The 26,803-nt window shown below is 41.1% G+C and overlaps 2 protein-coding genes across 2 annotated transcripts; both read left to right on the forward strand.

Moving 5' to 3' along the window:
* LOC148102327 (uncharacterized) lies at positions 1–8,494 on the forward strand. Its single transcript, XM_087842733.1, has 4 exons — positions 1–26; positions 136–191; positions 1,373–2,745; positions 8,372–8,494. The coding sequence occupies exons 1-4, from the start codon at positions 1–3 to the stop codon at positions 8,492–8,494; spliced, it is 1,578 nt and encodes a 525-aa protein (XP_087698859.1).
* On the forward strand, positions 8,464–26,321 carry slc12a3 (solute carrier family 12 member 3). Its single transcript, XM_087844205.1, has 26 exons — positions 8,464–8,824; positions 8,899–9,042; positions 10,229–10,304; positions 10,383–10,478; positions 10,580–10,719; positions 10,805–10,915; positions 13,002–13,113; positions 13,187–13,317; positions 13,430–13,514; positions 13,815–13,969; positions 16,020–16,127; positions 16,454–16,577; positions 18,494–18,595; positions 18,712–18,867; positions 18,951–19,050; positions 20,826–20,937; positions 21,049–21,186; positions 21,331–21,437; positions 21,623–21,705; positions 21,909–21,986; positions 22,073–22,171; positions 22,258–22,369; positions 23,499–23,585; positions 24,364–24,502; positions 24,613–24,680; positions 25,471–26,321. The coding sequence occupies exons 1-26, from the start codon at positions 8,543–8,545 to the stop codon at positions 25,610–25,612; spliced, it is 3,087 nt and encodes a 1,028-aa protein (XP_087700331.1). The 5' UTR covers positions 8,464–8,542; the 3' UTR covers positions 25,613–26,321.
* The last annotated feature ends 482 nt before the right edge of the window (positions 26,322–26,803 follow it).

The following is a 26,803-nucleotide window of genomic DNA, read 5'->3' on the forward strand; positions in this document are numbered from 1 at the left end:
ATGGCTGCTGGCTTCCTAATTACAAGGTAACACATTAAATATGAAACCAAATGGGTTTTATTAGGTTCATTTTATTTACTTGAGTCTTTGTTTGTCTGGGTCTACCTTGACTGTGTATTTGTAACTGTTTAACAGATTATTGCTGGTCTGTTTGTTGAGTGAGGTGAACTACTCCTCAGCTTTTCCAAGAGGTAAGCCTGACTCACCTCCTGCTGTTTGGAGATGGGGCTAAAACTCTTCTTGTAAATAAGAGAATGGGCCTTTGTTAAAATACCTGTGTTACTATAACTGAAGAGTCCTTCAAATTAAACCCTGCCTCACTTGCGTGATGTTAAGATTTGATCCGTTAGCAACAATTTAACAGCTCCCCTAATTAAAGTAAGATCAAACACTAGGCCTACGATCTGATACACAGCACTGACAAGTCAGGGTGGTGCTTTAAGCAAACTGCGCATTTGCTTTTGTTTGTATCTTGATGTATTTTTCTGATTAGGAACAGGTTAAGTTAGCCTTTCAAATTAAAGCTGTCTGGGGCCATGGCGTGGAGGATTGCTGCCATTCCTGCTCCGCCTTCATGGATTCAGACAGAAAGTTGGGGGTTGAGTAATTTAAATAACTTTCCTGATGTAACCGCGTTTCTGTGTGGCAGAATAAAGCAATATGTTGATAATTAAGTCACTGACAGGAAAGAGAGGGAACTAATACAAAAATCCATATTTCCTATATTGCAATATTGGTTTGCTATACAGCAAATGGAGTATCTATAAAGGGGACTCGAGGTGGACCTCTTCTTCAGTCCTGAAATGTAATTTTTACAATCTGAATCTAATAAAAGATTAAATATTGTCAGTTAAATACCAGTGTAAGTAAAAAATTAATCAAAAGTAAGCTTTATTCACAGTCCTGTTTCAATGTACATGGTCTTGAAACAGGACTGTGCAGAGTATATCTGCAGTATTTTAATGTTATGGAGTTACAGGGTCTAAATGCTCCAAACTATTAAATATGAGTTGTCCTGTGCTTCATGTTACGCTGCTTAAAATGTCGCACAGGGAACTAAACAAGAACCTTGTTTAAGCCAACTGTCAGGCCTGTTTATTCTTCATGGCACATCTCTGCTTTGTTCTTGTTCCTCCCAGAGAAACCTCATTTGAAAAAACGGTAATGTAGCTCTGTGCATTAGCAAACTGTTTCTGTGCCGCTAATCACCAATTCTGAAGCTAAATGGATCAAATGAATCATGCTCTTATGATAGATTCCTGCAGAAATATGTTGTTGAGGTTCTACAGGTGTTGGTTTGGAAAATATAGTCTAAATGTCCAAATTTTACAATGTAATTTGTAAATTAACCTTCACCTGTTTGCTTCCATAGCCAGAAGTTTTGTGCAACCGAGAGTGTGGCAAAGTGAAGGAGAGGAGGAAGTCTACAACTATGAGAACTGTCATCCTTTCTACTACATCAGTGCCCAGGACAAAACATTGGAAAAGCAGGGACGTTTAATGACGGCCCCTTTCCATATCTGTAAACAAAACCATCCCATAGTGTACCAAAAAGCCTCAAACCTCAAGCCTGCAAACCCCTTGCAGCCACGATCTAATGTTGCCACCAAATGGCCAAAGGAGACTGTTCTACCCCAGCCTCTACCACAGAAGAAATATCCGTCACCCAAACCCAAAAGCTACCAATTCAATCTGAAGATTCCCTTTTTTGATTTCCTGATAAGAACTGATGGAAAGAATTCTTCTAATAAAAAACCTGATGGTGGAAATGATGCGCCTGCTGTCTCCAAACCAGGCTTTCAGGTCAGCTCATCTGTTTCCTCTTCATCCGTCTCTCAATCTCTCAACACCCCAACCAATAGCCATTTTGTCCACTTGGCAAGTCAACACAAACCGGAGACTCCTGATATTTTAAACCCAGAAAAACCCATTTCAGCCATGACTGAATCAAGGCAACAGTCTTTAAACTCTGCTGGTATGGGCCATACAGAAACACAGCAGCAGCCATTTCCCATGAAACCACAATCAAGTTCAACTTTATTTGGATCAGGAAGACCTTTCGTAGGTTTTGCAACACCCCAGCAAGAGACTCGTGAGCCAGTACATATTAAGCCAAGTTCATATCTGGCTGGGCCAACAAGGCCTCTCTTAAGCTTTGGAACAACACAGCAGCAGACTTATAAGCCAGTTCGTGTTAAACCTCCAAGTTCAACCATGACTGAATTAGAACGGCCTTTCCTAAACTTTGGAACAACGCAACACGACAGTTATAAGCCATATCCTATTAAACCACAATCAAACTCTGCCACAATTGGATTAAGGCAACCCTTCTTAAACTCTGCTGGTACAGAAGCACAGGAGAAACCTTATGAGCCATATCCCATCAAACTACAGTCAAGCTCGACCCTGATTGAACCAGCGAGGCCTTTACGCTTTGCATCACCACAGCATCACATTCATGAGCCAGTTCGTGTTAAACCACCAAGTTCAAACCAGATTGGAACAGAACGGCCTTTTGTGAACTTTGGAACAACACAACACCAGAGTTATGGGCCATATCTAGCTAAACCGCAATCAAACTCTGCCATAATTGGATTAAGGCAACCCTTCTTAAACTCTGCTGGTACAGATGCACAGGAGAAGCTTTATAAGCCATATCCCATCAAACTACAGTCCAGTTCAACCCTGGTGGAACCAGCGAGGCCTTTACGTTATGCATCGCCCCAGCAAAACATTCATGAGCCAGTTGGTGTTAAACCACAAAGTTCAAAGCATATTGGAACAGAACGGCCTTTTGTAAACTTTGGAACAACACAGACTCGTGAGCAACATCCCATTAAACCACAATCGAATTCAAACCTCATTGCATCAGCAAGGCCTTTCCTAAGTTTTGCAGCACCACGGCAAGAGACCTATGAGCCATTTCACATTAAACGACAAAGTTCAACCCCAGCTGTATCAGAGCGACCTTACTTTGGAACAACGCAACGGCAAACTTATGAGCCATATCCAATTAAACCACAATCTAGTTCAACCATAGCTGCATCTGCAAAGCCTTTCCTGAACTTCGCAGCACCACAGCAGCAAACTTATGAGCCGTTTCATATTAAACCACAATCAAGCTCAGATCGGTTAACCTCAGACTGGCCTGCCTTAAACTATCCTGCTACTGGACATTCACAAGCACAACAGGCTTATGAGCCATTTTACTTGAACTCGCGGTCAACTTCAACCCACTTTGGATCAGAACGGCCTGCCTTTAACTCTGCAGCTGTGCGTCAGAATTATGAGCCGGTTCATGCCAAAATGCAATCTTTTGACAGTTGGCCATATTTTCAGGACAGTCTTCAAGCCAAATGAGAGTCCAAAAACGGGACTCTGCCAGAAATAAACTCAACAGGAAAAGCGACTACCCAAAACTTTTTGATGTGGCTGGAAGTGATGGTCATAACGAACTTGCTTATGTTTAACAAGTTCAGGCTCAAGGTTTTAAGTCTACAATTGTCAAATACTATCAGAGTTCAGTTCATCCCTTTGCTTCTAAGACTTCTTTTTTTCATATCCAGCTACAACAGGAAAGACACCAGCCCTTTGGATTTCATCTCCAGTGACAACCAGGATACCAACCCAAACAATCTGGAACCATTTTCATCCTACCTAACAACACTTTGATAACAGCCTTGTGAGTTCAATTGGAAGCAAAAAGTACCTGAGGTTTAGGTGAGTCATTACATTCTTATGATTTGAATGAATCTGTGAAAACTGGTTTAATGTCTGAATCTCTTGTCTTACAGTTGTGCACTTGAACTGAAGAGATGTTAATCTACTGTCTACTCATTTGAAAGTGCCCATGCTCCATCCTGTTTAAGTCTTTTGATTGGCTGCTCTCAAGACGAAACAGCGACAGTCATGTCTGTGCACTACAAACTGAAAGCAAGTGTCAGAGCAAAGGTTAAAAATATCCAGCTACTTCAACCTGTTAAGCTGACTGAAGTCTTTTTGTTTTTGTTTAATCCATACAAAAAACATGAAGTATAGATTTAGCTCTTGCAGAGCGCAGCTTTCCATGTTTGTGCACTGATTTTTAGTCTAATCTTGTGCCCTGCAGCTTCACAGCAAAAAGCCTCCAGGATGTCATGGTATTTTACCAAGCTGCAGCCGAGTATAAATGCTGAGGTGCAAAGAGGCTGTTTTCATGTTTTTGTTGGAGGTTTGAGATTAAAACGCTCACAAGTTGTTGCACTTGTTGCATTGGCACTGCATCACTACTAGGACATTAATTTAAGATAAGGTGAAGGAGGTACATCTGGAAACCTCAGGGTTTCCATGGTTGAAGTCGCAGTCTGGCTGGCCAAGAGTTTACCACCATAAAGTATTTTTAGTCAAAGAAAGGTAGAGGGATGTCTTGTGGTGTTTCTTGCTTTTTTGTGTGTTTAGTTCCTGCATTAGCTCAAACTTTAATTACCGACAGATCCAACAGAGTTGTAAATGGTGTGATTGGGAACATAGTCAGTTACGTGATTGTGACCGTGGTTTATAACCCTTAGGTCACCATCTTGTAGTCTGACCTGTGGGTTAACCACTTGTGGAAGAGTGGCACTGATTGAAAATAAACGATGTTCATTATCTATAGAAAACTAGTCACTCATCCTTTTTGGTCTCTATAATTGTATTGAGTGTAAAGCAATCATCACATTTCATGGTTATATACTGGCCAACTGTGAAACATTTCTTGCTTTTAGTTTTTCTAAAAGTCACTGAATAGTGGATCTTACCCTTTGTATGAAAAGAGAAAAATTCGTCTCCAAATCTAAGCTCTATTTCCCCCCACAATATATCCCTAAACCTTCTTTTTTGTTTTCCCCTAATGCAAAACTGGTTTCTGAAGTTTTCTGCTCACCACTGGCATTTTTTAATTGTTAGCATAAATAATGAGTCGGTCTAGATTCCCATTATTCCACCACTGGGGAGTCTGGTGGGGCCCTGAGCAGCCGTGTTATTATCTAAGAAACCATGTAAAGACAAATTGATCACTCTGCTCAGTCATGTCTCGGTCAGAGTTGGAAACACTAGACTGCTCTGCAGCTAAATTAACAAATATAAAATGTTAAAGCAAAAGAGAGAAATATTGTTTGAAGTTGTTGTTCAAATGTCTCCTCCACAGATGAGGTTAACCAAGCAGCATTTAGTTATATTTAACCTTTATTTGCTTTACTCACACTATCTTTTTTTCACTCCCAGAAAAGTAACTCTCCACTTTCATGGAGTGGCTTTTGTTGACTTTAGCTTTGTCTAAAGAGAATCAGCTTCCAGACGTAGTGAAGAAGGACATGCATGTTGATGTTACAGAGGAGGATGCTGGGATAGGATGAGACTGAGGAAGATGATCCACTGTGCCCCCCCCCCCCACAAAAAAAAAAGCGAGCGGATGAGGAAAACGTTTGTTGCTGCAGTATCTCATTTGAAATTCATTACAGTTGTGGGTTTTTGTCAGTGGAATCAATGTAACTATTTCCAAATGATAAAACATAAAAATGATCAAATACATCGAAATGTCGATGAGGGCAGAACAAAAAACAGAGTCATGTTTATCTGTCCAGTTTACTTTGGTGCAGTCTATACCGGGGGTGTCAAACATAAGTCCTGGGGCCCACAGTTACCCTGGCAAAAGCTCAAATATGGCCATAGTTTTTCCTATTGATAAATTAAAATATAGAGAGATTATATCTATATATCATTACACATACACACTTACTTCACCACTGCCACAACACCTAATAACAGAGTTACACAAAGTTGCTTTTCCCACTGTCGATCACATAAATGTAATAATTTTTGTTTTTCATTTTTATTTGGAAATTGAAAGACTTTTTGTGAATTAATGAAAACTTCATATTCTGTAATTAAAAATGGCTCTTACCATGAAAAAGCACAAAGTGTTTGTCTGACTGGGTGAATGAGGCGAGTTGTGTAAAGCACTCTGGGTGCTCGCAGTGGGAAAAACTCTATATAAGAACCATTTACCAGTTACAAGAACAGGCTAGACAATGAACTAGCAGAACTTTTATTTTACATATTTAATTTTACTCGGTTGCCTCACAGTGTAAAATGAGTTTGGTTATACCTGATCTATGGGAAGCATGGCAGTGCTTAAAATGCAAAATCCAATAGCATTGTTGTAAATGACAAAATGAAGGTTAATTAAGTAGACGGTACAGATTTAAACAACATGTGGGGCTTAGTTACATTTTAGCTGAACACTGAAGGACACTGCACTTATCTCAGATTTATATAAGAGAAAACGGATAAACCCAGAGCTTTAAAACCTGCTGGGTGTCTCTGTTTGTTTTTCTGCTTCAAGGTCAGTTATTTAAACTGCAGAGCTGCCGAACACACAGCCCAGCTTAATTATTTAACGGTTTTAAAAAGGAAGAAGTAATTCAGAGTAACGAGCCTCCACCTTTAAGTGGAAATGGGTCTTTTCTTTGTTATCAAGGTGTCATAACAGCACTGTTCAGCTGCAGGCAAAAACTAAGAAGTTTAATTCTGGAAAAATAACCAGTGATGTCACCAAAGTTACTCTTACAGCCCAAAACTTACGAACAGTAAAATAAGTTTGTATTGTATGCAACAAGTTAAATCTGTCAGATTAACAACTGTTTGTATCTTTCCATGAATGCATGTAGAGTTAATCTGGTTTATTCCCAACATGATGCAGAGTACAGGAGAAAAGCGAATACATCGATGAAGTGTTAATACTGTTGTTTCTGAGGACGGGTTGGTTAAGTTCTAGGTTTACAGTAAAGTTATATTTTGTTACAGTGTTGGGTGTATGTTTGTCCCATAATGTTTCCATGTGGTGGTCGATAAAGTGACGATTCTGTTGTAATCACAGATTGGCACGTTCACGTTAAATTGTTCTAAAGAAAAGACTAAAAGGATCTGATCTTCATTAAATTTGAAAAGATGAAACGTATCACTGTATTTCTTCCAACACTAGAAACTAAATATTTGAAGATCATTTTATAGTCATGCAGTAGTAACTATGACACGAATCTCTGTGGAAGTTTGCATTAATCGTAGCTTGTATGGAGAGCCTGTGACCTTTAAACAGTGAGGTTGGCATTTGTTACTGTGGGGGAACAATGACGTTCTTCCAGAATGTATTCATAGGGGTGGCCATATCACCTGAAAATATTGGGGTGGTACACCAAAAACAGAACAACGGAGGGGAGGGGGTGGCGACAAAGTGGTGCAGTGTGAATGACGACAATTCTATATGTAAGTAAATGTTTCAGCTCATTGTAGGGGGTCTTCTGCTCACGTTTACTAAAATTATTGCCAACATGGGGCAGTCTTGCCACTGGGAGCCACTGGGAGGCCCAGTATTTGGGTGGTGGCCAGTGCCCTCCTGACCCCCCCTTCCCATTTTGGGTGATACACGTTTGTGGTAGCGTCGCCAAGAAGAACTTTCACAGTGATGCGTGTTGTCTGTAACTCTGTCTTTTAGCCATCCATCCATTCGCTTCCGCTTATCCTTTTCAGGGTCACGGGGGGCGCTGGAGCCTATCCCAGCTGTCATAGGGCGAGAGGCGGGGTCCACCCTGGACAGGTCGCCAGTCTGTCGCAGGGCCAACACACAGGAACAGACAACCATTCGCACATTCACACCTAGTGACAATTTGGATTATCCAATTAACCTATCCCCACAAGCTGCATGTCTTTGGACGGAGGGAGGAAGCCGGAGTACCCGGAGGGAACCCACGCAAACACGGGGAGAGCATGCAAACTCCACACTCCACGGCAACAGTGCTAACCACCGTGCCACCGTGCTGTCTTTTAGCCAAGATATTAAACAAAATATCCAGTCGATTTTTTTTCTTCTAAATGTAAATTTTCAGACATTAGATATTTGTCTTGATTTTTAGGGTATAATTAACACCATATTGGTTTGATACAGAGAAACACAAGTGAAACTGAAATACGACTGGAAAAGTCCTGATAATTTCAAACTCTTTCATGCTCTGTTGACTGATTTAACTGTCAAGGATACGCTGCAGGTGCGTGTTTGTCTGTAATGATGCTGTTTTACATCTTAACCAAAAGTCCCCTCAGGAGATTACCAACTTCTCGAAACTGAGCAATAAGAAGTACACACAGGCTATAAAATGCCCCACTTCTGGTAACTCCTCCATTATTTGAGCTTTTGGAAAACTTTGAAGTGTTGAAGGGCGTCGCGCATGTGACTCCATAAAAACTGTGTGTTAACTGGCCCTGCTCAGTCCAAAAGGGGTTGACCCTGTCGTGTGAAATTGTCCGTGTCAGGCTTAATAGGTTGTGTAATAAGTTGTTTAATTGTTCACTGAACTAGCCCTCTACCATGGCTTCAGGCTCTTCCTGCATAGTTAAGGTCAAATATAAAACCAAGCCCTCCTCATTCATCTTGAACTACAGCATGGCTCCTGCACCTTCACTGACTCAGACGCTGGGATAGGACGCTCAACATCTTCACTAGACTAGAAAGATAACTCTGCTGTTCTGAATGGAGTTACAAGGAGCCAATGATGGCATTCGCCTGGCGGCCTACAGAGCCAGTCTCCCTGCGCCAGTGGCTAATGGTAAAGCGACATCAGGAGGCTTTGAGTCCGATTACTACACGTGCGATGGGGATGGCAGCAGTGTCGCGTCTCGCGTATCTGTTGATTTAACTGGCTACGAGACTCTGGATGCCCCGCCGCGCTACGACTTCTATGCCAACACGGAGGTGTGGGGCCGACGGAGGCAGTTCAGGCCGTCTCTGTTCCAGCTGCACGCCGGCCCTGAGGTGAGGCATCTCTTATTTATTTAATTACGACAACTAAGAGAGAAGAACTGAGTTTGGTTTTGTGTCTTGAGCAGGATGACTCCAGACCTCCCATGTATGAGGAGACAACAGGTGGACAGGCGGAGGCAGGAGGGCAGGACAGCTCTGAGGAAGATGAGGATGAGCAAAAGGAGCCGCCATCTGAACCCACGCGCTTCGGATGGGTGCAGGGGGTCATGGTAGGTGGAGGCTTTGACTGATGTGAGAGATTTTTCTGCTGCCGTTTTTGAACTCGGAGCAATCTTGAATCTCCAGATATGTAAAGTTAAAAGATATTTTTCTTCGACTTAACGTTGAAGGCCTCTAAAGCAGCATTCGTCTTGTGTCCTGCAACTTAATTCAACTTAAACAAGGAATTAGAAAAGATTAAAATCTGAGACTAATGTAATTTAACTGTCGCCTGTTTTTGCACGTGAAGCTGTGAAAATGTGAAATTGTTTCTGAACATCTTTGCTTGTTTTTGACTCCCTGAGGCATCAAAGCAGCCTCTAAAGCAGCGTCTTGTGTTTCCTGCAACTTAATTCAACTTCATCATCATCATCATCAACTTCATTTATAAAGCACTTTAAAACAACCACAGCTGACACAAAGTGCTGTACATTGGAACTGTAAAATAAAATTACATAAGATATAAGTAAAAACCAAATAAAAGAAGAGTGAAATCATTAAATAACTACTTCAATTAAAAGAGAAACTAAGTCTCGCTGAGGTTAAAAGCCAAGGAATAAAAGTGGGTTTTAAGACATGATTTAAAAGTGGACAGTGAAGGGGCCTCTCTAACGTGCATGCAACGTGCAACTTAAACAAGTCTGTGAAGGTTCTCAGTCATCCAGGTCATCGTAGTCAAAGGAGCTTGCAAAGAAAAGCGTCTGGACTTCTTTAAGTTGCTTGAAGACAGATGAGAGGTGAAACGTCTTCAAGCAACTTAAAGAAGTCCAGACGCTTTTCTTTGCAAGCTCTTTTGACTCGACTTAAACAAGCAATTAGAAAAGATTAGAATCTGAGACTAATGTAATTTAACTGTCGCCTGTTTTTGCACGTGAAGCTGTGAAAATGTGAAATTGTTTCTGAACATCTTTGCTTGTTTTTGACTCCCTGAGGCATCAAAGGGTTACAGAGTACAGTCAATGACTTATTGTTAAAGGAAGTTAAAAATATTACCTGTGTGAAACTTTAAGTTTCTTCCAAAACCAAAAAAAGTAGATTGATGACGATTTCATATTTGATGCACTTTCCACAAGCTCACTTCCATGGTGCATGTAGGCTTGGACAGAAACAGGACTTTTACTGAGCCTCCACAGTGATGCCGTTGATGATACTTAAACAGACACCAGCAGGTTTACTCAGTGTTGCATCTGTTCTCAGATCCGCTGCATGTTGAACATATGGGGGGTGATCTTGTACCTGCGGCTGCCTTGGATCACTGCTCAGGCTGGTATAGGTATGTCCAACGACAGCATCCTTTATCCACGGCACATGTTTCCCACACACTCACGGCGTGTTTCCCTGTTCTCATCAGGGCTGACCTGGATCATCATCCTGCTGTCCTCGACTATAACTGGGATCACTGGTCTCTCGACCTCAGCCATCGCCACCAATGGCAAAGTCAAAGGAGGTTGGATTTGTTCACCGCCACATGCAACAGCCTAGCCTAACTTTTAATGCTTCTGATTCCACACACAATGCTCACTTTTTAATCGACCCTCTCATCTGCAGGCGGGACGTACTTTCTGATCAGTCGCAGCCTCGGTCCAGAGCTCGGCGGGTCAATCGGTCTCATCTTTGCCTTTGCGAATGCCGTAGCTGTGGCGATGCACACCGTGGGCTTTGCTGAGACTGTTACTGACCTCATGCGTGTGAGTAGCATGCCGTTTTATACGTGCGCTTTTATAAAATACAGTAAATAATGTCTGTTCGTGAAATGTCTTTGTGTGCCATCAGGAAAATGGAGCCGTCATGGTGGATCGAACTAACGACATCCGCATCATCGGCATCATCACGGTGACGTGTCTGCTGGGCATCTCAATGGCTGGCATGGCCTGGGAGTCAAAGGTTAGCTTAACCAGTTGTATGTGACACTATGATAAGCTGCCATAGTGGTTTGGATTTAAATGAATAGAATATTTGCTAATTTTGTATAGAGATGGACCGATCCGATATTACGTATCGGTATCGGTCCGATACTGACCCAAATTACTGGATCGGATATCGGAGAGAAATAAAAAATGTAATCCGATCCATTAAATATCAAAAAAGCACCTCACAAAACTTGCGACACGGCGTAACTCGGCTCATAACCGTAGCATGTCGCAGCAGTGTGGTCACGTGATAGAGCCGCTGTGTGTATTTGTAGCCTCAAACCAGCATTTCATCTCTGAGGAAGTTTTCCCAGAGAGAAGTAAAGCAAGTGTGTAAGTTCATCTCTGAATGTTTGTAAAGCATTCCAGCGTTAAGCTTAACAACTGATATATGGAGCGACTGCCTCTTCTTGCTGCTACTTCAATCATGAAACTGATCAGCTGATCATCTCTCTTCTTTGTTTTTGTCTCACTTTGCACCAGAAAGAGGAAACCAGCAGCTGAACAACAGCAGCACGTTTAAGCTTGATCAGCTGTTAGAATTTATTTAATATTATTTCTACACCAGGATCTTTTTCTACAGCTGACGTAACTGTGCAGGGGCGGATCTAGCAAAGTTTAGCCAGGGGGGCCGATAGGGCATGAACAGGGAAAAGGGGGCACAAAGACATACTTTTCTTTCTTATTCTCATTTAAAATGTCGAGCTTTTAATAAATAATTATCTGACTCTTACACCCAAAGTTTTAATCTGATGTAAAATCTATAGAAGTCCATTACTGTATATAGTAACTGTTAAGTCTAATATACCCTAGTAAGCTATAGTACTTTTTCCTTTGGGAACCATCTGTGCAGTATTGTTGAAGAAAGATGTTGAATCTATTTAATTATTCTTGAAAAATAATTTATTTCTGTGCATTTTTTTCACACTGCATCAAATTAAATTTGATTACATCGATTAAGCATCATGAGGTGGAGGTGGTTCCCTATTTTTTTTTTTTTTTTGCTGGGAGTTTGCAACCCTATTAGTTAGGTTGCTTAATATTTCTGCTAAGTACTCTTTAAAATACCAGAATAGGGAGGATTGAGTAGGTTTAACTTTATTAGATTGATCAGTTTTGCTGAACTATGAAATATTTTGGGTGCAGTGTATTTTTTACATACAGGTATAACAGAATAGCTTTAGTGTTGTTGTTTATTTAAACTTGAGTATAAACTTATACAAAATGCAGCAAGATATTAAAAAAACTGTTTTATTGATTAAAAAACACACTATATCGGATTCATATCAGTATCGGCAGATATCCAAATTTATGATATCGGTATCAGTATCGGACATAAAAAAAGTGGTATCGTGCCATCTCTAGTTTTGTATTCAGATTATGAAGCTAGAGTCACCAGTCCGGTATTTGGAAAAATCATTAATGCAACATGAACTCTTTTTGAAGCCATCTCACTCTTTCACATACTAGCAGAGGACTCGCCCTCTTCCTAGTTAGCATGTTGACGCTAGTCTTTGTGATAAACCCGGCCAAGCAAGACACCAAGTCACAGCCACCAATGATGAAAGACTGAGTTTGTTTCCATGTTTCCAGCCTGGTGCAAAAGCAGCTAATGTCCCCTTCAGATTTTTATAATTCAGCAGTGTGGTGTTCTTAACTGAAAGGTGTGCTGGCACAGGCAGGTTTAGCTCCTGGGTCTCGCCTCCATCAGCTGAGAAGTTTGCATTGGTGAAATTGTCGCATTTTAATGGCCTTTTTTCTGCATTTTCTTTATTCATGTATGGGCGTGTTTATGCTTGCTAACCAAGCTTTCCATGTTTCCATCTCCACCACCTTCATTTCTGGCTCAATAAATAATCTAAATAAAATTAAAAATTAAAATCAAAAAACTGCCGAAACTGCAAATGCAAATGTTGAGGCATTTATGGGTCGTATCAGTTCATTTCAAGAAGAGCTTTTTAGTTCTGGATACATAATCGATGCATAACGATGTGACTTTGTCCATCTTTTGTTTACAGTGTGTGCATCTGCATGTTTACAGCCTATTCTTCCTCCCACAGGCACAGGTTCTCTTCTTCATAGTCATCATGGTCTCATTTGCCAGTTACATCGTTGGAACAATCATTCCTGCTTCACCTGAGAAACAATCCAAAGGTTTCTTTAGCTACAAAGGTGACTATGCAGTGAGCCTGTCAGTAGTTTATCGCCGAGCTCTCCTGTGAACTCACTCTCTTCCCTTTAACAGTAAATATCTTTGCTGCAAATTTTGTACCTGACTGGCGAGGACCAGGGGGCAGCTTCTTCGGCATGTTCTCCATTTTCTTCCCCTCTGCAACGGGCATCCTGGCAGGAGCGAACATCTCCGGAGATCTGAAGGCATGTTATACAAATGCTTCTTTTTTTTAAATAGTGGGGATAATATACAGATGAGCCAGTCGGCTTCATGCACACACACAGCTTTAAATTCACTTTGTCGTCTCCTCCTCAGAATCCAGCAGTGGCAATCCCCCGAGGGACGCTGCTGGCGATTTTCTGGACCACAGTATCCTACCTCATCATCTCTGCTACCATTGGTACTGCATGCCTCTGGAAAAAGCTCTATTTTAGAACTTCTTTATTTTATTTATATGAAATAAGCTTACAAGCAAGTCTTGTAACTGCATTTTGCACCTGCAAAGTATCCAAGCCACTTTTATTGCAGTTTCTTCCAGAGCAGCCGTTTGCACCACCCTTTATCATAACACACGCACACGGCTCGATGTGCATAGTATCCCAATAATTGTTGTTTTATGCAACAGCTCCCTGATCGCACAGTTTCCTCCTGTAGGAGACCAAAAAAAGCAACCCTTAAATTTGTCTTTGTGTCCTCCCAGGATCCTGCGTGGTGCGGGATGCGTCTGGCGTTTTGAACGACACGCTGTCATCAGCAGTCGAGGATTGTGTTGGTACAGCATGCCAGTATGGCTGGGACTTCACAGAGTGCATCAACAACAAGACGTGCGTCTATGGTATTCACAACTACTATCAGGTCAACACACACACAAACACACACACACACAGGAAATAAAAGTCAGTGCTGCATTTTCTTCCTGGTCATCGTGGAAACTTCTAGGCTGTATCCCAATTCAGGGTCTGCAGCCTCAACGGTCCTCAAGGGCCGCGTACTCAAAGACCGCTAAGGCCGGAAGTGCGAGGCTTGTGAAATGGGACGGTCTAGCCTCCGTTGCGCTACCCAGGTTGCCTAGCAACCATGATACTAACAGCTGGAAACGTTTCATACAGCTTTGTTTGACAGAAATGAAGGAGAAAATCTTTTGTTCATTTGTTTGTTTCTACATGAGCTTTGATCATTCTCTGATTAAGCTCAGCTATTGAACGGCGTATATTTTAAAGTAAAGGCTTTAAAACCAAGTTAGTACAAACGTCACTAATGTCACATGACTTTGCCGACATGTGGCCAACAGTAATGTTTTAATGTTCTTCATTGTTAAACATTTGCACATAAATAAGTGACATAATATTCAGTACTTAAAGTTTACTCTTCGGGCGCCCCTCATCCACCGTTTTTTTTCGGCAAAATTATCCACTCCCACCGCCGCGCTATGCATTCTGGGATATGTTGGGCCACGAAGTCTACACCGCCACATCCTTAAAATTCAGGGAAATGAAGGACGCATTTGAGGGCCGCATTTCGAGCAGCCTTTGAATTGGGACAGCCTTCGTCGCGTCGCGGTGACGTAATCGGCCTTAAAATGCGGCCTTTAACCCTTTAAAGCCGGTCAGAGCAGCACGCTCTGTTTTGTGTAACTATTTTTAAATCCCGGTAGCTCTGCAACCACGTGAGCTAGCGCAATAATTTTTTTTGCATATGAAACCGGAGGAGTTGTACTTACATCTTATGCCATCAGCTTGTCCTCGGTCACAGTTTCCTTCCACATATAACTTTACAAAAACTGCATAAAAAGCGCTTGCAGGAACAAAAACATAATATTCCAGAAACACGCTTTGCCGATCCGATCAGCTGTTCATAACACTTCCTACGTCCATCAGTGCGAACTATCGCATGTCCGCCATGTCCTGCTCGAAACAGGAAGTGACGTCATTTTGTGGAAATGTAGTTTTTTACCATCAGGGCCTCATGAGCCTATACTGGTGTTTATAAAAGTTATGTTTGACTTTCTGACTTTCTGTGTGGTTTCTGGGATGCTTAGGACTCATATTGCACTGCTGGAAATAGTTTATTTTGATGCATATGCTGCTTTTTTGCAAATTTGCATTATAATATTTATTTTTGTTTTTCCTGCAGTGTATAAAAATTGGTGTATTTCAAAAATAAAACTATGAAGACACTCAAAATAAATTTCCTGTGGTGGGAAACTATTTTGTGCAACTTTTTTGTATTTACAGTTTTGAGGGATAAGCCTCTTAAATTTCTCTAACTAGAAATATATGTTAAAAAAACAAAAAGATTTTCAATTTTTTTGTAGTTTATTGCACTTTTTTGCAATATATGTAATTACTATGCACTTAATGCAGACATATTATGAAAATTTGGGCTATAACGGTTGTATTGATGTATAGCAACTTGTAATGCTCCCAGAAATGGCTCCACAGCATGTAAAAATATAATATAAGCTCTGGCAGACTTGGTTCTACGGCAGGTCTTAAAGGGTTAAGGCTGCAGACCCTGAATTGGGATGCAGCCATAGTCTGTTGTACCTATGGGGCGATCGTGGCTCAAGAGTTGGGAGTTTGTCTTGTAATCGGAAGGTTGCAGGTTTGAGCCCCGGCTTGGACAGTCTCGGTCGTTGTGTCCTTCAAGACACTTCACCCGTTGCCTACTGGTGGTGGTCAGAGGGCCCGGTGGCGCCAGTGTCCGGCAGCCTCGCCTCTGTCAGCTGTGGCTACAATGTAGCTGCCATCACCAGTGTGTGAATGTGTGGATGACCGGATGTGGATCTGTAATTTCCTCCACGGTCACACTCCCGCTCTATTAAGCAGCCACAGCAGGTCACTTTGTAAACACAAAGATGTTTCTGCCCTCTAAGTGTACTGAGTGAGCGTATTTCTGTCTGCAGTCGATGAGCATGGTGTCAGCCTTCGGCCCTCTCATCACAGCTGGGATATTTGGAGCCACTCTGTCATCAGCTTTGGCCTGCTTGGTGTCTGCTCCCAAAGTCTTCCAGGTACGCACACAGTCAGTCTTCACGGAGGTTTACAACCATCAGATATTTCTTGTGACTCTTTAAATGTTTTTACAGAGTGTTTGCTTTACTGTTAAAGAGATGAAGTCTCACATCCGTAGATACGGGCAGTAAACTCAGTATGAGAGGAATCTGGGATATCTGCAGGAATATTGTTTAGACACAGGGAGAACATGTCAGACCAAATATTACATTTTCTTGTTTCTTACTCCACAGGTCGCAAACTCAGCTTTAGCGATGAAAGATGAGTGTCTTCTTTCTTGTATTAATGTGTTTTTTATTCTAACCTTTCCCCCCCGCCCTCACAGTGTTTGTGTAAGGATCAACTCTACCCTCTCATTGGCTTCTTTGGCAAAAGTTATGGCAAGAACAATGAACCGATCAGAGGATACCTTCTCACATATATCATCGCTGCTTGCTTCATCCTCATCGGTGAGACTTTGAAAGAGTCCGAGTTGTGTAATATCTTTCAAATAAGATGAGTTAGAGGCTTACCCGACAGATTCAGAGGGCAATAACGGAATCATAGATGCAGCAATCACAATGCTTTTGACAAACTGGAGGAGTCTCCCCCTGCTGGCAGTTAGAAAGAATGCAGTTTCAAGGCACTTTGCATTGGGAACAGTGTGTCCATCTTTCATCATTAGTAGTCCCTGCTGTTTGGGTTTTAAATGTCAGTATGTGAGTGACATTTCAAACCCAAACAGCAGAGACTACCAATGATGAGATGAGATAGCCTTTATTTGTCAGTTGCAGGTCTTTTGCCCACAACCGAGATGACAGACCTTGCCGACCGTACATACAATACACAAACATCACATTGGGGAGACAGGTCAGGCTAGGTAGCGAGGGAAAAAAACATTGAAATGTGTGACACAAAAGGATAATACAGGAATGCACAGATATCAACAGATATCACAGATATCAACACACCATAGCACAATAAACACAGACAGCAACATGGGGAAGAGTTCCAGTGTGTACATCTGATCTGGGACCGCTGCAATCTTCGACTGCGCCTCCAACTGAGGGGAGGTAAGCGTTGGAGGTGGCGTTGGATCCGGGGTAGGGAGGGTGATGCGTTAGTGAGTGCTTATCAGTATCAGTATATGTATGTGTGTGCGTGTCCATAGTTCAGCTGAGACAGTGTCCTTCGCCCTGCCAGGCTAAGTAAACAGTCTTCCAGCCAACCCAGGTGGCCTTGTAGGGAATGGGAAGGAACAGACTCAACATAGTCGTTATCAGGGTGTTTTGTTCAGCTCCGGCCTTGCAGCTGGCGCCGAAAGGGTATCCGCATAAGTGATGGTGCTTTTTACTTTAGTGCGAACAGCTCATATGAATTTCAAAGCAGTTCTACAGTCCAACACTGGTCTCTCAATCTCCCGTTGGAGAGCGGCGAGCTTCGCCATACTTGCGTTCTGTGATGTTGTCATTTCTTGTGCTCAAGGAGCCGATTTCTGAGAACTCACGGCAGTGTGCCTCCCCGAGATGTCATCCAATTTGCGCCCAGAGATGTTATTCCGGGCTAGCCCTTCCGAGATGTATCCAGTCTGCAGTCAGAGATCTTATTCTGAGTATTCACAGCAGCCGTAGCCTCTCCAAGATCTTATCCGTGCTGACTCAATGAGCCCATTTTGAGAAACTCACACCTCTCCCATCGTTTCAATTCCAGCGGGCAGCCTTGTGGGGGTTTGAACAGCCGGTTCCGCTTTCTTAATTCTTCGATAAGTCAGGGCCAAGCCAGCTCCGATCAGCCAGAACCCTGTTACCATGGTTCCGAATAGATATTCGGATGGGTAGCTGCTGAGAAAGAGTTTCCTAATTTACAAACATTTCTGCTGTTTTCATCTAATTTAAAATTGTTCAAAACTGTTTAGAAATACATGTTATTTCATATAATCATATTAAATATAATGTATCTAATAAAATCATAATAACCATAAGATCAGTTAAAATCTTTAATCCCTTTAGTCAAATTCGTGTCATTTCTTTAAATGCATTTCAGTAACATTTAATAAAGCAGCTCTTTGCAGAGAGAACGTTTAAAAAGAACCGTTTTACACATTAAATGACTGTTCTGTAGCTTTACAGAGGCCATAAAGATCCAAAGATGTTTCAATAGGAACGTTTGCTTTGTAAAGAGTCAAGTTACCAAATGTACTGAACGGTAGTACTTAAGTACTTAAGCTTATCTTACTGCTGATATCTGTTAATGCCAAATCAAAACTGTGTTACGTTATTAATTATGCTATCAAGCTTTTTCCTTGCGGCTTCACATTAAAAGCTTTTTTCATGTGAAGCCATCACAGAACACAGACAAATCCTCTTCTCTTTTATTGCATCACCAGCTGAGTTGAACACCATCGCGCCCATCATCTCCAACTTCTTCCTCTGCTCCTACTCTTTGATCAACTTCAGCTGCTTCCACGCATCCATCACCAACTCACCAGGTAACCAGCTCAGAGATGGCAGAGCTGACTTTAAATTTTTAAAAAAGATCATTGTATATAAGAATGAATCATCTCAAGTTAAAATATGAATATATGCTAACTGTCTGCGTGTGCAGGTTGGCGTCCGTCCTTCAGGTTCTACAGTAAGTGGCTGTCGCTGCTGGGCGCCATATGCTCCGTGGTGATCATGTTCCTGCTGACGTGGTGGGCGGCCCTTATTGCTTTTGGCGTCGTCTTTATTCTGTTGGCATACACACTCTACAAGAAGCCAGGTACACACACACGAACTCTCTCGCACACACGTGCGTGAAAACAAAGCCATGCTGCTGCTTCACTCCCTCTCTGCTGCGTTTAGATGTGAACTGGGGCTCATCAGTGCAGGCGAGCTCCTACAACATGGCTCTGAGCAGGTGTGCAGGCCTCAACAGCGTCGAGGACCACGTCAAGAACTACAGGTGAGCCTCTCCAGTGTCTCTGTGTTTGTGTAATGACTAAAAAAACCCTTGAAGGCATCTCGGTTAAAACGTCACAAGACAAAAATGTATCCGTCTTTACAAATTCAGAAAGTCGGTACGATTTACCGTCATGAATCTTTCAAAGTTCAGCTTTCTAACCCAAAAATAGCCACACGGTTAAGTTGTAACTCACGTTTTCTTAGAAACACTGAAACTGTGATCAGAGGCGGATTTCTTGCAAGCGGACACCCCTGGTTTCAGGTGCAGCGTCGAGGATTGTTCAGGCTGCTTTGCACTTTGAGACTTGTGGAAAATTGAAAAAAAAGAATCATCCTATTATTATGTTTGTTTACGGTCAAATGTAATAACTCATGGTTATTTTTTCATTGCGTTTTCACTGTGTAACAATTGATTGTTTGTATCTTCCTTTAAATGCCAATTTTTATTTGCAATGCTCCTTTCAAAACACTGCAAATTGTCACGTTTATGAACAAGTAGATTGGGTGAAATTTTAGCTCATCAAGTGTGAGCTAACACAACAGTGTCTCTTTCTGTTGTGTTAGCTCACACTTGATGAACTCACTTTTAAATCTGACATCTTCTTCTCTTTCTCTCTCTGTTCCCTCTCCCGGTGTTGCCACCAGGGGGAGCTCCTCTGCTCCTCGACTCTGGAATTCCCGACCTCCTGGTTTAAGAAATATCTCTTCCTTCTCTCTCTTTAAGTCCCAACTCAAAACTCACTTGTTCAAAATAGCTTATCCCACATAACCTCTCCACTCTGCTACTTTAAATGTGTTTTATGTCTTTTATGATTGTTTAAACTGCTTGTTTTTATGTTGCTTTTATTATTCTGCTGTGTACAGTGTCCTTGGGTGTTCTGAAAGGTGCTTTCAAATAAAATGTATTATTATTATTATTATTATTATCAAAATTTGAAGGTTGGATGAGTGTTTTTGGAGATCCTAAATTAAGTTAAGTTTCCTCTTTAGTCCAGGGGATTCTTTTTTTTTTCATTCAGTTTGCAAAAGTGTTACCACTTTTTATACTGTTACTAAAGTTGGATCCACGGTTGAAATGCAGCAGTTTAAAGTTTGTTTTAAGTGACTTTATCAACACTTCAGTTATTTTCAATAACCTCATAAAGACATTTTGGCAGCGGTGGGGAGGAAGAACACTTTTAACCTCCTAGGACCTGCGTCCACATATGTGGACGTCACATTTTGGGTTATTTAGACCAAAATACTCAATTTTGTTCTACAAGGGCCTGATATCCACTTACGAGGACATTATACTGCTACTGTTCTATCAAAATTTTAAACGAATATCCTCATATGTGGCTCTGATTTTTCATAAAAACAAAAATAAGTTTTTTAAAAAATCTGGTAATTCTTTGTTTTTACATTCATTGGGCCCCAATCAGCCCAAATATCAAAGAGAAATTAAAAATGCTGCTGTGGAAGAGTTCAGGTCTTGGGAGGTTAAAGCAAAGCTTTTTTTACTTTTACGTTCTAAGATTGAAACAATGTTTCTGGAACGATTGATGCTTATTTTAACTTCTTCTGAATTCATGAAGACATGAAGTCTAGTGACTTTTTTCAGGACTGCAATGACCTTGGTCACCAAGGACATGCCCCTCAAAAATAAATGGTAAAGTCTAGCTTATGCACCAAGATACAAAAAGCAGAGTAGGACTGATAGATAAAAGTTTATTTAGTGATTTTCCAGGAAGATAAAAAAACAAAATACTGCTCCGTATCTAACTCCAACACTTTCAGGCCCCAGTGTTTGGTGCTAACGGGCCCTCCCAGCAGTCGTCCCGCCCTGGTGGACCTCGTCAGCTGTTTCACAAAAGATCTCAGTCTTATGTTGTGTGGAAATGTGTTAACTGTGAGTTCTCCCACTGATCGCACAATAAATCCAAACAATAATCGGAACAATGATGAATTGTTTGAAAGCGGAGTGATGAAATCTTTCTCCCTTCCTCCCCGTGTTTCGCAGGATGGTCCCTCTCCTTCGGTACTGGAGAAGGCCACGAGCGACAGTCACCTGAACTGGCTCAACAAAAGGAAGGTCGGGTCGTTCTACAGAGGAGTGGTGGCTGCAGATCTGCAATCTGGGGTGAACGTGTTGCTACAGGTCAGGGGTGAAATACTGTCATTTATAGTTGAGATGTATCAGCAGAATTGGGCTGAGGGGCAAGGCCCACCCAATGCCAGTGCTGCCCTTTTGTAGTGACTGAGCTGTGAATCCTCACCTGCTGGTGTTCTGACTGTCCACCAGGGGGCAGGTTTGGGCCGTGTGAAGCCAAATGTTCTCATCATGGGTTTCAAGAAAGACTGGCGGAGTGACACACCTCAGGCTGCTCACAACTACATAGGAGTAATGCGGTAAGCCAGAAAACTTTTATGACCAAAACCGCTGATACAGTATTGCTAACAGAGTATTATTTTTGCAATATCAAATATTTATTGTTTAAAAACTGAACCTCAGTTCCATAAAAGGCCATCCAGCCAGCTAAAGGGTTCGAGTGTGTGTTGATGCACATGGTCATTCGTTTAAATGTCGCTTTCAGTGATGCGTTCGACCTGCAGTTTGGTGTGTGCGTGCTGAGGATGAGAGAGGGATTAGAGGTCTCCAGTCCATCTCAGTCACACGGTGAGAGCCTGCATGCATATCACAGCAGGCTGCACGTCAATGCACCCGGGAATGCTGCAGCCACTGCTACGTTCCCATGGCACTTTGCTCTTGGCATCAACAAGAGGCGTGCTAGGATGTGCAGTCCACATTTATCCATCATCTTTTAAGTAGCTGCCTGCAAATAAATGAATGTGCAAAGAAATTTCTTGTTTTTGTTTCAGTTAATCCAAGTTTCGACGGTGGACCAGAGAGCATCAACAGCATCTCTGTTCCTTCCTGCGTTCAGACAAGCCCCACGTGTATGTAAATGCATGATAATATCACAAACACACAGAATACCCAAAGCACCCATTTAAATTCTATAAAACACGTTGTCTGTTTGCAGCTTCTGTCTCCATCGAGCCCGAGCCTCAGCATAGTACACAGTTTCAGAAAAAACAGGGAAAGAAGACCATCGACGTGTACTGGCTGTCTGATGATGGAGGTCTCAGTACATCTCCATTAGTCGCCTGCTTTATGTCTTAATTCAAGAATGTCCACAGACATTTACTCCTCGTGTGTGTGTTCCAGGTCTGACCCTGCTGCTGCCTTACCTGCTGACCCGCAGAAAGCGCTGGGCCAAGTGTAAGGTCCGAGTGTTTGTGGGAGGAGACGCAGAGAAAAAGGACGAGCAGAAGCAGGAGTAAGTGTCATGCACAGGTCTACAGTGTAGACCGCTTCAAAAAGTTTCTTTCTTCTCTTGGAGTTTTTCCAAATGCCCAAATCATCTCAGGAACGCAGATCTTTAGAGTCAAACTGTAGTTTGTTTTTTAATAGGTCAGTAAAAGGGATGCACCGATACCGATACTGTAAAATGTGTGTGTACTCATACTCGTAAAAGTTAACCGATACCATGAACCAATACTAACTTATTTCATTAATCAGAGGGCGGCTTGTCATTTCTGTTGTAGTTTTTTAGATTGACCACTAGGGGGACATCCCGCGCTAAACAGGCACAGGGTTAGGCGAGTGAGACTGGCAGCTCCAGATAAAAAAGAGAAACTGGAGGCTGCTGTAGCTAGGCTAAACAAAATGTCAGCAGTGTGGAACAGCCAACTTTAACTCAGGTTTGGGAAAAGCGATGAAAAATGTCAAGAGAAAATCCACGGGCAGTTAAAATAACAGAGGCTCTGACTCATTTTATCGCTCTGGATGACCAGCCAATGCCAGTCATGGAAAACATAGGATTGCACCGTCTTCTCACCATACTCGAGCTGCGATATGAAATATGATAAATAAACAGAAGTGTTTATTTATTATTCTGAAAGCTCGAGACAGTGCCAATAGTTCAGTGATATTTTGTTAAATTACAATGTGGAGACTCTGCAATAATTTAACAGAAGTGCTTATTTTTCACTTGAAATTTTTTTGTGGTCATTTTTATTAAGATTTTATTTTTTATCGGCAGAGAATAAAATAAAACCTGTCTTCCAATTCATTGCATTTGTGTGTGTGTGTGTGGTAGAAGTATCGGTTTTTGTACTCTGTATCGGCAAGTACTCAGATCCAAGTATCGGTTTGAAAAAACTGGTATCGTTGCATCCCTAGTCAGTAATATAAAAATTCTCTTACTGTCAGCCAAGTTTTGCTATTTTCACTGTAAAATTGAACAATCTTGCATCATCATCAGTCTATATTCCATCAGAAAGACTTACTTTGTATTCCCAAGAAACGGGCAAACGCCATATATGGTGTGACATCCTGCGTTCTCGCAGACACAGACTGCACGCTGTTAGACATGTGCTCACTCCAGCCTCACGTTCTCTTTCCAGGGTGTTGGAGCTCATCAAGAAGTTCCGTCTCGGTTTCCATAGTGTCGAAGTCCTTCCTGAAATCAACCAGCCTCCTCAGCAGATGAAGTAAGCTTGAAGATGAGAATGAAGGATGGATGTTTGGGAATGTGAGCCAAAAAAGCTGCTGTCAGCTAACATAAGAATCCTGATCACTCAGTTTTTTGGGGTTTTTTTAATTTTATTTTAGGGTTTGTTTGGTTTTTTGTGGTACATGAAGTAAATTTGCCAAATCACTAACTTTAATCTTTTATAATATCCCCACCCACCAAACAGCTGTTGTGAAGAGCCGGGAGAGTCTATGAGGACTGACTCACTTTTGAAAGCGGCCTCTAGTGGCCATTAGACGAACTGCAGATTTTGGCGCCATGCTGACTTTAGAGATTGTTGCTTATGACAAAGAATATATTTGAACACAGTATTTCAGAAAAATCTTTAGATAACTGTTTTAAGATTTCACTTAATCTATGAGCTGCTGCATCTAAAAAAATAAAAAATATTCAATTTAGCTGAATTTAGGAGTTTTTTCTTCTAAAACTAATCAGCAATTTGTTTTACATTTTCTGCTCAGGCGTCTCAGATTTGAACAGAATTGTTTTGGTTCAGAGTTTGAGCATATATAGGGAGATATAACATTTTAGCTTCCCTATTTATTTATTTTATAATGTGTCTATCTCAGACTACAGCTGATTTATTTAAATGAAAAATGAATTTGAAAGAAAAAAAAAGATGTCTTGAAAAGTACAGTATGATATGTGAAGCTAAAGTTTAAAACCAGACAGTTGAACAGAAGGCCCACGATGATTTGAGATGGAATAACTCCAAACTCTGTCTCTGTGTGCTTCAGTGTCCATCAGTTTGAGAAGATGGTCAGTCGCTTCAGGGTGGATACAAATTCTAAGCCGGACTCAGACTCTGGATGTGCAAGCCAACATCAGGAGCCCTGGATGATCACGGACCAGGATTTCGAGAAGAACAAGGCCAAGGTCAGACACAAACTGATCAAATATGTTTAAACCAAGCCAAAACGTTTCTTCTTTTCTCGCGCATCCCGTCTTAGTTTGAACGTTTTGTTTGTTTTTCCTGTGGATTTCAGTCTCTTCGCCAGATCCGTCTAAATGAGGTACTGCTGGATTACTCTAGAGAGGCCGCTCTCATTATAACGTGAGTAGTTTTTCTGCTTTTATTTAATAAATGATGGCAAGTAGGGATGCAACGATACCAATTTTTTCAAACCGATACGATACCGATACTTGGATCTGAGTACTTGCCGATACAGAGTACAAAAAACGATACTTCTACCACACACACACACACACACAAATACAATTAATTGGAAGACAGGTTTTATTTTATTCTCTGCTGATAAAAAATAAAATCTTAATAAAAATGACCACAAAAAAATTTCAAGTGAAAAATAAGCACTTCTGTTAAATTATTGCAGAGTCTCCACATTGTAATTTTACAAAATATCACTGAACTATTGGCACTGTCTCGAGCTTTCAGAATAATAAATAAACACTTCTGTTTGGAATAAAATAAATACAAATTAGGTTTGAGAATAAAATAAACTTTTAAATTATTGCAGAGTGTCCATATTGTAAACAAACACACAAAATAATTATTATTAAATAGATAATAAAATGTAAAAAAATTATAAAATAAATAATAAATAAAATAATAATTGGCCCCCTAGTGGCCAATCTAAAAAACTACAACAGAAATGACAAGCCACCCTCTGATTAATGAAATAAGTTGGTATCGGTTCATGGTATCGGTTAACTTTTACGAGTATGAGTACACACACATTTTACAGTATCGGACCTGATACCAGTATTGGTATCGGTGCATCCCTAATGGCACATGCTGAGTTTACAGGTGTTGTGAAGCTTTCACCTGAGAATGTTTCAATCTCATTGGGTGAAAATCAGCTGTTTGCTGTGTTTCCTGACAGCACCATGCCAGTGGGGAGGAGAGGAGTGTGTCCCAGCACGCTCTACCTAGCGTGGCTCGACTTCTTGTCTCGTGATCTGAGACCTCCAGTCCTTCTGGTCAGAGGAAACCAGGAAAACGTTCTCACCTTCTACTGCCAGTAACACCTCCAGTGAGACCAATGGACAAATATGAAACCAGTTATCCTGACATTACAACACCTTTCAGGCCACAGAAGACATTTATTTTTCCATAGATTTATTTCTTGTAATTGAATTTTCAGGTATTAGTGAATGTACTTTCTTCAGTAATGAGCACATGAAATGCTTTGTTACATTTTGATTAACTCTGATCACAAAAATTAGTGAAAAGACGTCTACTGTGCAGTGTCCTCTGTGTTTGTCAGTTAGGGTCCCTTCATGCTAATGTTGCACTCTCCACTTCATAATATACAATAAAAAATAATAAATATAGCTAACATACACATTCATGGGAATATGAGGTTGAAATAATTCTGCAAGTCTTTGTTTGACAGATAATTGATATTGACAGAAAATGCTAATGCTTCTTTTTTTTAATCTTTCTATTTATTGATTTGTGGCACAGGAGTAATGGTCTCCTATAGCTTCACCATCAGTCTAATTTAACTTTGTAAATAAAGTCTTCAGTACTCTTTTTAATATTAAGGTACAATATTAAGGTAATGAGGTACAGTGGGAACACACAGTATCACAACATGTCCTTGTTGTAACTCTCTTGTAGTTAAACCAACGAGCTATGTAATAAATCGATCATTAAATTAATAAATACTTGTATTTGTAAGTATATGCATATAATCAAAACATGATACAGTATTAAAAATGTTTAAAGGTGCTGTTGTAGTTTATCTGGTCATTTTTTCACGGCAGTATTTATATTCCGATGTTTTGCTCAGATGTGTCGTTAACATCTTGTGGCTCCGTTCACTTTCCTGGATAAATCTTGTGGGAATATCTGAAAGTTTACAGCTGATGTAACACGCCTGATGTAACTTCAGCTGCTTCTCTTACCAGAGACGGAAGCTGACAGGAGCTCTCACTATGACTGTGTTTTAGAAAACAGAAAAAGCAAAACCTTGAAGAAAGCTCACATGAAGTGTACAAAAGAAAACATACAAATGTTTCACTTTGGTGGTGTGTGTTCGCTCTTTACTTGGACTTTAGCCCGGGTCTAAGCGCGTTTATCTCTGCTTTTTGATACCTTCTCAAATGGCACCAGAGTGTGGGTTACTCCTAAATAAACGATCTTTGGAAGCATAATCAATAACTGCGCATGCTCAAGCGGCGAATATTCTGCAAGCCTCCACGTCTGAGCAC

Source organism: Neolamprologus brichardi, chromosome 7, assembly GCF_056152115.1.
Source record: "Neolamprologus brichardi isolate AB-2024 chromosome 7, ASM5615211v1, whole genome shotgun sequence".
NCBI lineage: Eukaryota > Metazoa > Chordata > Actinopteri > Cichliformes > Cichlidae > Neolamprologus > Neolamprologus brichardi.

Excerpts from the sequence above, each read along its gene's own strand:
- LOC148102327 (XM_087842733.1), top strand. The coding sequence starts at position 1 with ATGGCTGCTGGCTTCCTAATTACAAG. Across the intron at positions 27-135 it reads GCTGGCTTCCTAATTACAAG|ATTATTGCTGGTCTGTTTGT; the intron begins GTAACACATTAA and ends ACTGTTTAACAG. Across the intron at positions 2,746-8,371 it reads AGCAAAACATTCATGAGCCA|CCCTCTACCATGGCTTCAGG; the intron begins GTTGGTGTTAAA and ends TCACTGAACTAG.
- slc12a3 (XM_087844205.1), top strand. The coding sequence starts at position 8,543 with ATGGAGTTACAAGGAGCCAATGATGGCATTCGCCTGGCGGCCTACAGA. Across the intron at positions 10,479-10,579 it reads CAATGGCAAAGTCAAAGGAG|GCGGGACGTACTTTCTGATC; the intron begins GTTGGATTTGTT and ends TCTCATCTGCAG. Across the intron at positions 21,706-21,908 it reads CAGTCCATCTCAGTCACACG|TTAATCCAAGTTTCGACGGT; the intron begins GTGAGAGCCTGC and ends TTTTTGTTTCAG.